The sequence below is a fragment of the Camelus bactrianus genome, chromosome 9 (genome assembly GCF_048773025.1).
Source record: "Camelus bactrianus isolate YW-2024 breed Bactrian camel chromosome 9, ASM4877302v1, whole genome shotgun sequence".
NCBI classification, from domain to species: domain Eukaryota; kingdom Metazoa; phylum Chordata; class Mammalia; order Artiodactyla; family Camelidae; genus Camelus; species Camelus bactrianus.
Window position 1 is genome coordinate 17,464,560 of NC_133547.1, and position 15,391 is coordinate 17,479,950.

The window sequence follows — 15,391 nt, forward strand, 5'->3', positions numbered from 1 at the left end:
TTGTACACTGAGTACAGGGTTGCTCCAGCTGGGTGCAGATTCTAAAGAGCCTCATTTTGGAGTTTTTGACCTGAACAGTGACACCCTGCAAGGACTCCAGTCTCAGCATTGTGGAAAGGCACTGTGCCTCACCGACTGTGTCCTCATGCTTCATCTGGAGAAGGGCTTAGCAGGTGAAGACAACCTTGAAACCACTGGTTTCCTACAGTTACTTTTTTCAGCAGAACTATTTTTTTGTAGAACGTTAGCTGTAGAGGATCAGAAATAAACACAGCTTAAGATACGAACCCTACCCTGCTGTACTCTTTCTCATAAACCTGAAATAGATTTTTCTAACACCTTTTGTGGTTGGAAATACAGAATTTAAATAGGATTGCAGATATAAACAAAAAGAGCAAGATGTAGATTGATGTGTCTATTTCAGTAAAACGCAGCCACATTTTTGCAGAAGTATGGATACTAAAATTAATAAAATGACAAGTAGAAAAACCAGAAATCTGGAGATGTGCTCAGTAGTGACAATAAGCCTTTAAATAACACTATTACTAATAAAAGACCTGAACAGTGAAAAATGTGGGTCTCTTCAGGTCACAGTTTTCTGTTATGTACATATTTAGGATGACATACTTCATAATAATTAAAAAAAATTTTTTTTTACTATTTCTGATCTCAGTGGCAATGGATAGTTATTCCCTTTTACCTTTTAACAAAGGATAAAGCTGAGAAATCAGAAACATTGAAACAGTTGGGTCTGAGCTCATGGTCAAGGATTCATTATTTTCTGATATGTGTAAATGAAACTCCGTCCACCTAACTTGTAGTGTCCTTTCCAACAAAGGCCCCACGTACCTCAGAATTAATGACCTGCCTTTGCACTTAGTTTTGCAGACTTACTGAATGGCGCCTTTACTAGCTGGATTAAGTGGCACAACCGGCGTAAATGTGGCTGAGTCAGGAACCAGACCACCACCACCATCTGATGATTTTGTTCTATACTGGTAGGAATTTATATTAGATGCCTAAAATTAAACTTGTTAATTCAGAGGAGAATCTACTATAGTCAACTTTTGTAAGACAAGCAGTTTAAACAGTAATTACTCATACAGGGAAAATAATTCCGTAGATAAAAAACCAAGTATGTCATAATCTTACACTTCATGATTGAAATGAGAAAACTAGATACAGTATATGTCTTAATGTACCAGCAGGAAAATGAGGTCTACAGTCCTTCAACACAACATACAAACTGGATTTTGCTGCCCGTGTCGGATTCTGGAAATGGTTTAAGTGTCTTACAGTCATTTGGATTCCAAGATATAAACCAAAATATACTACCTACTGTGTGGCACCAATTAAGAACAGAAAATTCTCTGAGAATTTATAGGGCCAAAAATGTTCATTTTACATCTTTGCTGCTTGATTTGGAAGAATCTATGTAGGCAAATGCTGTGACTTTCTCTTAGGCCTGCCCATTTGGTCAAGAGTTCTCCATCAAAGCCAACTACAGCCTCCACCCGACCCCTGAATTCAGGTTTAGACTCAGACAAGCTGTTCATCACGGAGAGGTGCATCTAAGACTCTTCTTTACATCCTGGATTAGGCCAGTCAAGTGTCACCGCAGTGGAGAGGATTAGCTGCCACGGTTGCCTTCCACCACGGTTGGACATGCCCGTGGGGTGAGCACGTCTGCAGCTGTAGCGCCCACAGCACTGAAAGGGTGCAGGGTACCACCAACACTGGAGGGTTGTCAGGAGGAAAAAGCACCATCATTTAATCTAGTATATGTGTGTTGTTATTTTCAGCAAATTGTGTTTGGCTTTAAGGAGCAGAGGTGACGAAATAGCGAGTGAGGCTGAAGTCGTAAACGATGGATGGGGCTGTATAAAAATTACACAGGGAGAAATGTAATTTAGTTATAAAACAGCACGCTAGAAGTCGCTTCTTTGTAAGAAGTTTTTTTTTTTTTCTTTCTGGGAATTTTACAGCACTGATCATACCACTGTTCTAGTTCAGAGGTCAGCAAACTTTTTCTATCAAACTATTTCCTTAAAGCAGTAAATGATTCGGGCTTTGCGGTCCTTGCGGTCTCTGTAACAACTGCTCGGCGCTGCAGTTGGACCGTGAAGACAGCCATATGTGACACGAAAACAAATAGGCATGGCTGTGTTCTAGTAAGACTTCACGTACAAAAATGGGTGGCAGCCCAGATTCGAGGGGCTATAAGTTTACTAATCCCTCTTCTACTGTCGAACAGAAATACTACGTGAGCCATGTAGGCAACGAAAAATTTCCTAGTAGCTGCATTAAAAAATAAAAACAGGTAAAATTAATTTTAATAGTAGTGTATTTTATTTAACCTAAAATATCCCAAATGTCATCGTTTCAACAAGTAATCCATATAAAAAACTACCTAATGAGGTAGTTTACATTTTTTGAACTGTGTCTGCAGAGCTGCTGTGTGTTGCACACTTAGCATCCTAGTCATATTTCAGGTGCTGAATAACCAGCGGCTACCGAATTGCACCGTATGTTCTGTACAACTATCTGGAGTTAAGTGGGCACACAATGTTGGGATTTGGCTCTTGAAAGATAGGGGGTATAACTTTGTTGCCCTTAGGGAGACAGGACAAGGAATTGTAGCTTTTGGGAAGAAATATCTGGACTCGAGACACTTGCAGCTGAGGTAGCCCAGGATTCTGGGGCACAAATGTGCAAGCAGACCAGTGATAACAATCAAACGGTGGCAGCTTCGCTTGCCAGTGCAACAAGTCTGTGCAAGTACAGAATGCTAACTGTCATGAACAGAGCTGGTCTTTAGCACTATGACTGTATCAGAATTTAAAGCATTTAATATAAGGATGTGATTTGGAAGATAAAATGAAGAACTGTGGAGCAAGGAAAAAAAAACTTTAAAGTAGACTGAATTTTTAAAATGAGTAAAACAATTTAAATACTTTTAAAATTATCTTTGTGGAACACAGTTAAATGCTGGTCAGCAATAGTTTAATGCGTTACCAAACGTTAATCATAAGCCTGTTTAACCCTTGGGAAGTGCTTCATTATTTAAACCCAACTTTCTAAGTGATTAAATCACCATTTTCAAGGCAAGATGGATATGACTTTTTGTTAATAAAACTTAGAGGCAAGTGTTTTTAACAAAAAATTTATTACCAAAATACAATATTAAAGTCAATACATGACAAACTCCTGTAAAGCAAAATAAATTATTCTAACATTGTACAGTATTTCCAAAGGTAGTTAAAGAAGCGCTGTAGACCTGGCTTCACTGTTTGCTGAACAGATAAACTGTTCTACCATGAACACAATCCTAGAGTTTTAGGCTTTAAGGCATGCAGCTCGATGTGCAGGATAATTTTACAAAATGCAAATCATCCTATTTTAATGATACAGTGTCAGAATTAACTGTAGTCTTTACATGTCAGTGTTCCAGAAATTTTTAGACTTTGGCTATAGAAGCAATGCCATAGTGTTACACAATAGTTATTTCTTAAAAAAATACATGTATTCATGTCCATGAATATCAAACTCAAATTTCTATTAAATATATTTTATAGAATATTACTTAGAGCACCTTGCTGTACAATAAAAAAAGATTAAATAAGTGTCTATGAAAACTAAAAATATAGTAAGTCTCAATAGAGAAGCCTGCTTATCTTTGTCAAGCCAAGTACACTGCGGGAAGATACAATGTAAACATAGGTGCCCACCAGGTCGTTGTGAGAGACGACAAAGAAAATAGTAACGAAGCCACTGATAACTACCTCGAAGATGTTAAAGGTCTAGAACAAAGGCTTCAGTCAGTGTCACGACATTGCACCAGCTGGACACAGAGCTTGAAGTCGACAGATCAACTGGAATATAGGCATGGTACTGTCAGAACACTGGGGATACCAACCATATTCTGGACTATTAGAGAAAGAGAGAAAATGATAGAGCCCTGAAAAGTATTACTTATAATGATCAGAAAGCATCATCTTCCCCCTCCCCACCTTTGCCTTTATCCAGTAAGTTTGTTTTAAAAATTATTTTCACTATCAAATCCTAGAATTGTTAAGTGTTCAGAATGGAAAAGAAATACTTTGAGCTCTGTATGGCAAAAGACCTAGTACCAGTAAGTAAAATGTTATTCCTATAAAGGGAATTTCTGCTGATTATTTTAATACCTATCTCTTCTATAATTCAAATTGCATATTTAGTCTTCATTATTATGTTTAGAAATACTCAATTTTCTTGGTAGAGACACTGTTAACTTAAGGCTTGCCACAAAACCACAATGGGAAGGTCCTTCGTATATGGTTCCTCCTGTGGACAGGATGAAGCTTTTGGAGATAACTTTGGCTAGAATTAGATGAACACTTAAAGACTTTTGAACTTCTGGGTTAACTTTTTCCCATGAGCTAGGGGAACTTTAAATTCATGATTCCAAATGGAAAATTTAAGTAACAATAGAAGTGGTTTAAGAAAATAAAGAAAAGTAACTTAAAAATTCACTGCTAAAATTTTGGGAATGTTTCCTGGTTATTAGTATTTTCCAAACGATTACATAAAATCAAAGCCAAGGAAAGTTTATAAAATGAATTTCTTCTAAGGTTGTTAATTTTCAGAACAATAGATTTTTATAAAGAGACATTGAGTCCCAGCTACCAGTAATGAAGAAATTGACTGGGTGGCAATAATTTAATAATAAAAATGGAACCATTTAAAATATTTTATTTGAATTTGAAATGAAATATAATTGTATTTTAATTCTGAGAAGGGGAGAAATGAGAAAATCCACTGCATGTGGATTTGGGAATATAGTTTAGTATATATAAATTCATTTTATCTTTTAAAAACCACATATCAGAAATGGATTAACTTTCACAAATAAATTAAAGCTACCTAAATTAAAGAGTTGCAAAGTTACAATCGTTTAAATAGCATCACCAAAATGAGACTAAAAAAACAAATCAGACGTTTCAAGATGCCTGGCCCCACTTAAATAGTTCTTAATGCAATCTTAAAAATGTTAATTCATTCAACACATACCTGGACTTTGGGAAGAGAACTGTTTGCTAAAATGTGTCTACAGAGTATCCTATTCAAAAAATTCTGTTTTTGATGTTTTCTAAGCTTTTGAGAGTCACAGCCTCAGCCCTACAGGATGTCAGAAGTCAAATTCAGAGAGAGCTCCACGAAGATGGCGCACTGCATGGCGCACCGGCTGCCTTTTGACTTTGTAGGCAGAATTTACATGAACAAAACAACACATAAATAAATGATCAGAACTATTAAAGCAAAATAAAAAATAAAAAACCCTGTTCTCTTCACCCTCTGAAATACATTATACAAAATGGGTAATTAATGAGATTGTATCTATTTGATGGTGAGTTTTAATGCAAAAGTACTGTTAGTTGGTTTTCCAAATGTCCCATTGCACACTAACAAAATGGAATTTCCTAGATAGGAGAAACCCTGTAGACTTGCCAAATGTTGTTTGTTGGTTATTAAAAGTTTTAGAAACAACCTGAAGTTTTACTACATTTTAGCCACGTTTGGTTACACCTCTGATGCTAAGTATAACTAGATAAACCCCAGGGAGTAACATCTCAATAGCAGTACTCATTTTAAGGGGCTTCTGAATTTCATGCCTCTTCCCCCAAATGATTTTTATTTAACAGCTCACACTAACCCTAAGGTCTGATGAGCAAATGCAAACTTTCCTTCTTTGCTATTTAATAGACTCTTTCAGGTAACAACCTTGGTTTAGTTCAGAAGAGAGCTTTAGAAGGCCTATATAACCATTAAGAAAATTGGGGTGCTCCATCAAACACTCTGAAAAGAACCTCTGAGAAGTGCACTGTGCTCAACCAGCACCATTTCCATGAACCTTGAGATTTGGTTTGAGGCTGGTGGGAATTCACTTCTTTCCTCCTTTGTCCACAAGACATTCACTGTAAATTGAAGATAATAATTTACTTTGTAAATGCCTATTTACAATCAAGATTTGGATTTAGAGGTCTCTTTTCTTTCTTTCTTTTTAAAGAGTAAAGCAATGTATCTCAGACTGAGTATATGATTTGTTCCTATCAGTCTGGGTAAAGGTTTTAGTTTGATCATCTCAAAGGCCTCTAGTGATGTTTTCCCTGTTGACACCGAGAAACTCTCCGACACCTGCTTCCCATTTCTCACAAGAGGCCTGTCATTCATGTCAAAACTGAAAATGAAGAAAACTAAGCTCCATCTAAGACTGTGACACTCTCGTAACAAAGTTTTAGAATAGTTCCTGGAAAGCCCTTTCTTAACTCTTTTGCTTGCATTTCTACACTATAATAAGCTTTTAATAAATACACTCAAACTAAGAAGAGGTAACAGAGGGTTATTGTAAGATTACATCTTTGCTGCCTCCTCAACCCACTTTCCCTCTCTCAAAATATTTAAATATTTTTACCCCCTTATCCATTCAGAATTCCTTTCATTACATTACAAATTTGGTTCCAAAGTCACAGCTGTCATTTCCTCAAAAATCACACCAACTGGTTCTTCTGTGTCTAGTAAGCTACTGGGCAGCGCAAAGGTGAAACTGTGGTTCCAAGGATTCCCCTTCCACCGTCTCCCTCGTCAGGTCATTACTGCATCTGATTTGTGGGCAGAGCTGAGTTGTGGTCCTTATTCAGGATGATGTTTACGATTTCACCCTCGTGCTCTTTCATATGATCCAAGAGATTTTCTTTGCTGGTAGATTCGAAACCACAAATACAACAACAGAAGAGTAAAACGCAATACTCCATACCAGGAGGGGCCAGACTGGAGTTTTTTTCTAAATTATATGAGGTATTACTTGTAGGGCTCAGTTTCCCATTCTCGTTGGGACCTACAACTTCGCTGGGAGCCTGGGAAATCAGCTCTGAGGATGAGGATGACACCAAATTTTCTGAGCTTCCGGTGAGAGAATCGGCGCTTTCTTCGCTGCTGTTTAATAGAGACTTTCCTGGGGATTTCCCCAGGACTCTTAAAAACAAAACAAAACACATCAAACCTTGAGTTGGTTATAATGTGGACTAGTAGATTTAATCCTAACGCTTTAATTTATATATAATTATAAATAGCAATAATTTATTTATATAACAGTAAGATCAAATACCTGCCGCTTTGTGAGATTGCATCATTAATCGCCTTGTTCACTTGTTCGTAGTTGTAATTTTGGTCACTGGCATGCTTCCACATGTGAGACTTCAAAGAAGGAGGATGGCTGCACACATACCCACACAAAGAGCATCTGAAAGGCAGACATGACGGAAATTGGGATGATCCCATAATATCACCTTCAGTAATTGCAACGATTCCGTAACAATGATTAAATATGTTTTCCTGAAGACTTACTAGACATCACATTTCACTGAGTCTAAGATGTCACTGATTATAAGAGACATATTGATTTCAGAGGCTCAAATGTCCTCGAATAGATATCCTAGAATCAGTGAAATAAAGTTATTTTATATTATAAAGAATTTATAAGAATCAAGACAAACATCCCATATTACTTTCAGCTATTATAGTATTTGGAAAGATTTCTAATATGCAAAATCTTTGCTCTAAATTATTTAACCACACACATGCAAAATCAATACTCTATACCACTCTGTATTTCTTAAGAAAGCAATAAGGAATTAATTTCAACATAAACTCTGGCTCATTTACAGAATCACAGAAAATGTAAGTAGTGTTGAAATGCTTCAACGATTTAGATTTCATAAGTAAAACACATAACAATCTTAACATTTTTATTCACAATAAAAATTATTTCACATAATCAAGTACACTTGAACTGAATGAAGTACTTATAAAAAATTAACAGACTAGTTTTTACAGCATGTTTAAGTTGACTCCCTCTCCCCATATCCAGTTCCTCCTATTATTAACATCTTGCATCAGTGGGGAACCTTTGCTAGAACTGATACATTATTACTAACTAGAGTCTACAGTTTACGTCAGGGCTCACTGTGTTGTACAGTTCTGTGTGTTTGGACAAATGCATGTCATGAAGCCATCATTATAATATCATACTGAGTAATTTCTCTGCCCTGAACATCCCCTGTGCTCCACCTATTCATCCCCTCCCCAGTCCCTGGCAACCACGGATTCTTTTATTGTCTCCAAAGTTTTGCCTTTTCTAGAATGTCACATAGTTGAAATTGTGTAGCACATAGCCTTTTCAGATCGGTTTCTTTCCCTTAGCCATATGCATTTGAAGTTCCTCCACATCTTTTCATGACTTGAAAGCTCTCTTTTTTTCTTTTCCTATCACTGAATAATATTCCATTGTTTGGATGTACCAGTTTGTTTATTCATTTCTCTACTGAAGGACATCTGGTTGTTCCCAAGTTTTGGCAATTATGCATAAAGTTTATAAAAGTTCACGTGCAGGTTTTTGTGCAGATACTAGTTTTCATCATTTGCATAAATACCTAAGAACAGGATTATGTTTATCTCTTTAGGAAACTGCAAATGTACTTTAAAAAAGTACCTATTTTTATTAATACTTAATTACAAACCTAACAAATCAGGTAAGTTGTCTGGACTCTTCCCCACAGCAGTAAGAGGCACAGTCAGCAGAGGGGTAAAAGAACCACTCTGAGGTAGGCCAGAGCATTCTGTTCTTAACAAGGTCTGCCCTCAGGAGAAACTATTTAACCAGAGCCTAACCCACTACAGTTTTATCAGTGCATGACTGACCTGAGGGAAGGGAAATACCCAGCTCCAGCCCACTCTAGCTATCTCGTCCTGCCAAGGGGTGGGAAGGGAGGGGGCTGAGAAGTGCATGTACACAAGTCAGAGACACAGGCTCACTAAAAAACTGAGACCTAATCACAGGACTACAGAACATTCCCTCTCCCCCACAGCTTACCATCACATTTCTAAAGGTTTATTTACAGCAGTGCCTTTTACCAGTACATCATGCCTGACTATCGAGAAGAAAATTACAAGACATACTAAAAGGCAAAAGCCAAAGTTGAAGAGACAGAGGACACAGGAACAAAGGAGTAAGAATCAGATAAGGCAGGATGTTGGAATTATCAGACTGGTGATTTAAAACAACTTTGGTTAATATCCAAGAGCTCTAATGAACAAAATACACAGCATGGGAAAATACATGAGCGATGAAAGAAGAGATGGAAATTTTAAGAAAGAACCAAAAGAAAATCAGACAAAGAGATCAGAACCAAAAAGAGGTAAAAAACACGTAACAGAAACAAAGAATGTCTATGATGGGCTTATCTGTGGGCTGGATATGTCTAAGGAAAGAATCTCTGAGCTTGAGGATATCTCAATAGAAACCTCCAAAATTAGAAAGCAAACAAAAAAGGACAGGAAAAAAACAGAACAGAACATACACCTCTAAAAGGTATAAAATATGCATAATGGGAATACCAGAAGAAAGAGAGACAGGAATAGAAGACGTATTTTAAACAGTAATAACTAAGAATGGCCACAAATTAATGTCAGACATCAAACAACAGATACAAGGTCAGAAAACACCAAGCAGGGTAAACGGCAGAAAAGCTACACCTAGGCATATCATTTTTGAACTACAGAAAATGAAAAACTCCTGAAATAAGCCAGAGGGAAAAAGCACCTTCCCTATAAAGAAGCAAAGAATTACATCCAAGTTCTCCTCAGAAACAATGCAAGTAAGAGAGTGGAGTGAAATATTTAAAGTGTTGAGAGAAAAAGCAACCAATCTAGAATTCTGTACCATAAAATTATTCTTCATAAGTGAGTAGAAATAAAGATTTTCTCAGACAAACAAAAATTGAAGGAATTTGTTGCTGGTAGACCTGTCTTGCAAGAAATGTTAAAAGAAGTTCTTTAGAAAGAAGGAAAATAATTCAGGTCAGGAACGTGTATCTATACAAAAAAGGGACTTCCTAACTCATTCTATGAAGCGAACATTATTCTATACCAAAGACATTAGAAGGAAAAAAAAAAAAACCCTAAAGCCCAAATGTCTCTCATAAACATAGATGCAAAAATCCTCAACAAAGTATCAGTAAATTGAAACCAACAATGTATAAAAAGAATTATATACTGTAACTAAGTGGGCTTTATCCCAGGTATGCTGGTTTAACATTTGAAAATCAGTCAATGTAATTATTACATGAACAGGTAAATAAAAATCATATCAACATATCAATAGATGCAGAAAAAGCATCTGATGCAATTCAACACCCACTCATAACAAATTCTCAGCAAACTAAGAATAGAAGGGAACTTCCTTAAATGGATAAAGAATATCTACAGTAAAACTGTAGCCAACATGATACTTGATAAGAAAGTAGAAGCTTCCCTGGTAAGTTTAGGAACAAATCACACATGTCCTCTTTCACTATTCCCTTTCAACATCATAACTGAAGTCCTAGAAATGCTATTAGACTAAAAAAATAAATAAAAGATACATATCTTTGTTCACAGATGATATGATTGTCTACGTAGAAAATCTGAAAGAACAGACCAAAAAACTCCTGGAACTAATAAACGATTACAGCAGGGTTGCAGGGTACAAGGTTAACATGTGTAAGTCAACTGCTTTCCTATATTCCAGCCATGAACGAGTGGCGTTTGAAATTAAAAACATAATACCATTTAATTAGCAGTCCTGAAAATGAAATACTTAGGTATAAAACTAACAAAATATGTACATGATCTACATGAGGAAAACTCTGATCAAAGAAATCAAAGAACTAAATAAATGCAGACAGATTCTATTCTTGGATAGGAAGACTCAATATTGTCAAGATGTCAGTTCTTTCCAACTTGATCTATAGATTCGGTGAGATTCCAATGAAAGTTCCAGCAAGTTATTTTGTGGATGTTGCCAAACTGATTCTGAACTTTACATGGATAGGCAAAAGATCCAGAATAGCCAAAACAATACTGAAAGAGAAGAACAAAGTTGAGCGTGTGGCACTATGCAACCATGCAGTCGGTAAAAGAGCAGTGGTCACCAGGGGTTTGGACCACCAGGGGGAATGAACAGGTGGAATTCAGGGGATTTTTAGGGCAGTGAAAGTACTCTGTATGATACTATAATACTGTAATGGTGGATACATGTCATCACAAATTTGTCCAAGCCCACACAGTGTACAACACCAAGAGTGCACCCCAGCATAAGTTATAGACTTAGGATGATAATGGTATGTCAATACTGGCTCATCAATTCCAACAAATGTACCCCTCTGGTGGGGAATGTTAATAATGGGGGACGCTGCGAATGTGTGGGGCAGAGTATATAAGAAATCTTTGTCCTTCTGCTCAATGTTGCAGTGAGCCTAACCTGCTCTAAAAAGGAGCCTATTAAACAAGGCTGACAGTCTGCATAACGCTTTTGATAAAGTCACTGAGAATATAGCCCATAAGCTCTGATAGTTGCACCAAAATATGTTCATTTGTTTAGGAAACACTCAGAGGAAGGAGAAAATGAGGTATCAGTGTTCTTTTCTAAAGATGCGCTATTTCCAACATCTAAAGTTAATAGAGAGTAGCCAGCTTCTTTGTATTTAAATTAGCTTGTATCTTTAAAGTTCCAGAGAGTTTTTTTTTTTTTTTTTAAAAAAAGGCTTCCAAAGTCTTTTTATGAAGTTAGAATAACACTGATACTAAAATTTGGCAAGAGCAACAGAAAAAAGAAAACCACACAGCAGTCTCACTTATGAGTATCAATGCAGATATGCTGAATAAATGTTGGCAAACAGAATCCTGCAGTATATTAAAAGAATAATAATACCGTGAGGAAGGGAGACTTATTTTAGGAATACAGAGAATTTAATATTAGGAAATGTATTATTACAATTCACTATTTCAAAGGATCAGAAGAGAAAAGTCATATTTTCATTGTTGTCACTGAAACTTAATCTAGAGAAATTCAATATCCACTTTAATAAAACCCGTTATTATGGAAATCTTTAAGCAAAGACAAAAGTAGGCAAGTATAATGAATCTCCATCACCCAGCTCCAATAATTATTGACATTTTGTCAACCTTGTTTCATGTATCCCCCAACTTAAATTTCTCTGATTTTTACAGAAATGTCTTATTTGAATGAAGATTCAAACAAGATCTATACAGTTGTCCTGTTGTCCCTGGGTATCTGCAGGGAACTGGTTCCAGGACCCCCGACAGGTACCCAAGTTTCAGATGCTGAAGTCCCTTATATAAAATGGGTAGTACTATATTGTATTTGGTTGGCATCTCTTTTAATCTAATAATTCTTCTTTCTTTCCATTTTCCTCCTCATGCCATTCATATGTTGAAGAAACCAGGTCATTTGCCTTGTAGAATTTCTCATATTATGAACGGCACTGATTACCCTCTTGGTGATCTAGTGTTATGTTCCTATATCCCTGACATTTCTTGTAAACCAGTAATGAGATCTAGAAAAGGGTTTCCAAATCTCAGCACATGACATTTTGGGCTAGATAATTCTTTATTGTGGGGGTTGCTCTGGACATTTTAGGATGATTTTAGCAGCACCACTGGCACCCACTAGGCGCTAGTAACACCCTCTCTTCCTGTTGTGACAACCAATAATGTCTCCACACATTGCCAAATGTCTCACCTGGTGAGAACTACTGCTGTAGAGGTTTCATTAGATTCAGGGTTAATTTTTTTCATTTCTTTTTTTCCTTTTTCTTTCTTTGTTTTTGCAAATATACTTCATGGAGACTACTGTGTACTCCTTACCACATTTTAGGAGTAGCATTTATGTCAGGCTGATAACACCTAACTTAATATACATTCTTAATAAAATTTCTCACCAAAATGTGGTAGGTGAATAATTCTTCAGCATGAGAAAATATATCTATCTCAACCCCAAAACTAGTGTAAAGCTTAATGAAAACGAACGTATGTATGTATATGCATGACTGAAACATTATGCTGTACACCAGAAATTGACACAGCATTGTAAACTGACTTTACTTCAGTAAAAAAGAATGCAACAACAGCAGCAAAAGTTTAATGAGGAAACACCAGAAGCATTCCCATTAAGCCCCAAAACAAGAAATAAGAAACAAGGATGTTCACTAGCCCCACTGTTCTCTAGTGTCGTGGAGGTACCAGCCAAGTACAATTAGATGACAGAAAGAAATGAGGTGTAAATATCATAAAGGAAAGAATGAGAAAATTATTTGCAGATAATACAATTACACAGCTAGGCAATCCAATAGGAATTAAAAACTTTTACAAGTAATAAGATAACTCAATAAGGGTATAAACCTAACGTTTTGTGTAGATCAACAGCCTTCCTACATAACAAAAATATTGAAAGCTAGGAAAGGAAGAAAAAACTCAAGTTATAAGAGCAACAGAAAAAAAAAATACGTAGAAATAAGCATAATGTGTGTGTGCGCGCACGCAGGCAGTTCTTGCTTTGTATGGCTCTGATATGCGTGGAGTTTGGTGACTAGGGCTTAGCTAAATGAATCCCCCAACAACACTTGAAATTTCAGAGTACAGTAAGTGTGAGTAACGCGAGAGCACAAACTTCCGTAGGAGCTCTTCCGTCCAAAACCTCAAACAAGAAACTGAACTACCAACAAGATCCATGTACTTAACTTAATTTCCTTATCACCACTTCTCCCATAGAATTTAAATACTCTACATATACAATTGCAGAAAAATTTTGTGAAACTCATGTAAAAGAGTGGTGTAAGGTGTATATGCAATTTTAAAAAATGATGAACACTGTGAACATAATACCTGCTTAAGAGAGAATGTAACTTCTGTTTTAAGAGCTCATGGTGGGTTCATCCAAGATCTCATCTTTTCCTCCTCAAAAAAGGCACTACTTTTCCTGAATTCTGTATTGTATGATTTTCTTATTTTTTCTTAGTTTTACCTACATGTATCCCTAAAACATTGTTTACCTGCATATTTTTGAGCATATAAACAGAATCAAGCTTTATGTATTCTGTGTGACTTGCTCCCTTGTCTTGGCTCCATGTTTCTGAGATTCATTCGTGTTGATAGGTACCGCTCATTTACCTCACAGGCTTTACTTTGATTTTTACCTCTGCAGTTTCTCAATTTCCCTGATAGATGAGCTAGATGTGTAAACATTCTTTCCAATATTTACCCAGCATTTCAGTCATCTTCATTGGGAGAGTTGTTCATCACCTTATCTAGTTTGCTACGTTGTCTGAAATGCACCCTGCGTTTGGATGTTTATGTTAAACTGCTGAGCCATTTTCTGTCCTAACTCAACTGGTCAGCAAATGACGTCTTTATTTAAACATTTCCCTGATTATATAATCTATATTCCTCATACAAAAATGGAATATACAAGCAAATATTAAGTGCAAATTCTAAAAATGTACTTGCATAATTTCCCCATCTTTTTTAAGGTGCATACATAGATCTGAAGCAAAAGTGGAATCATGCTATACATTCTTAATCCTATTTTTGACAGTGTTCCAGAATTACTTTCTCAAGTTAAAAGTTACGCATTTTCAATGGGCTGTAATGTTCCATCCAATGAAAGTATCATCATTTAATCATTCTACTATTATTATAGATAGAATGTTTTTGACCTTATTAAGATTATAAATAATTCTGTAACAAATATGTTTTATATTTACATATATTGATGATTATTCTGTAGGATAAAGTCCCTTCCCCATCCCTATGCCCTGAATCATTAAGAATAAAGGAAAAATGAACACTCATTGTTAAGACAGAGAATATTACTAATATACCTTTGAAACTTCCTGTGTGTCTTATCTTGACTGCCTCATCTTACTTTCCCAGAGGTAAGAATGTTCCTGAACTGTGGGGCTTAGCCATCTTGATCTGTCAGCATTTACTACCCCAAGGAGAAACCAGGTATGATAAAATAAGCACATTTAAATTAATAATGGCTATTTATACAAGTAGTGAGCCACATATTCCAGAAGTAAATGCTCAAATTATTTTTGGAATAGTTTGTGGAGGACAAGTACACCCTTAAAGAGTAAGAAAAGCTAAAACTTACAGTGAAATATTATTCAGTCAGAAATGCTCTCTTCTAACAATTCAGTGTAATCTATGACTGAGAGTCTATTACTTTCATTAGCTTTCCTGTGTAAACAATGCATGTAAGACGAAGCCTTTACTGTCTTGCTTTTCAAATTTCTCTCTCATTATATAGGACCAAGACTTATTTCTGTAAATTTTGCTATTAATCACTATCCTTTAATATGAAGTCCTAAAATCTGTTTTAAGAAGAGGAAAGGAGAGATAAAGCAAGGGCAGTGTGCTGAACAACTAAGCCCTAATTCTGTGAGTAGCTACTTCAGCCTGGTACAAAGGTTATTCTGAAGGGATGCTTACAATGGTCAGTGTTCATTAAAAGATC

General features: G+C 36.2%; 1 protein-coding gene across 2 annotated transcripts in view; it reads right to left on the bottom strand.

Annotated features, from left to right (window-relative positions):
• Positions 1-3,147: 3,147 nt before the first annotated feature.
• Positions 3,148-15,391, bottom strand: part of ZNF507 (zinc finger protein 507) — a 35,907-nt gene continuing 23,663 nt past the window's right edge. For both annotated transcript variants that reach the window (XM_010950025.3, XM_045512938.2), the window contains 2 exons: positions 7,145-7,279; positions 3,148-7,011 (listed from right to left, as the gene is read on the bottom strand). In XM_010950025.3, coding sequence (XP_010948327.1) covers positions 6,630-7,011; positions 7,145-7,279 — 517 coding nt within the window. In that variant the 3' untranslated portion in view covers positions 3,148-6,629. The remainder of the gene's footprint in view (positions 7,012-7,144; positions 7,280-15,391) is intronic.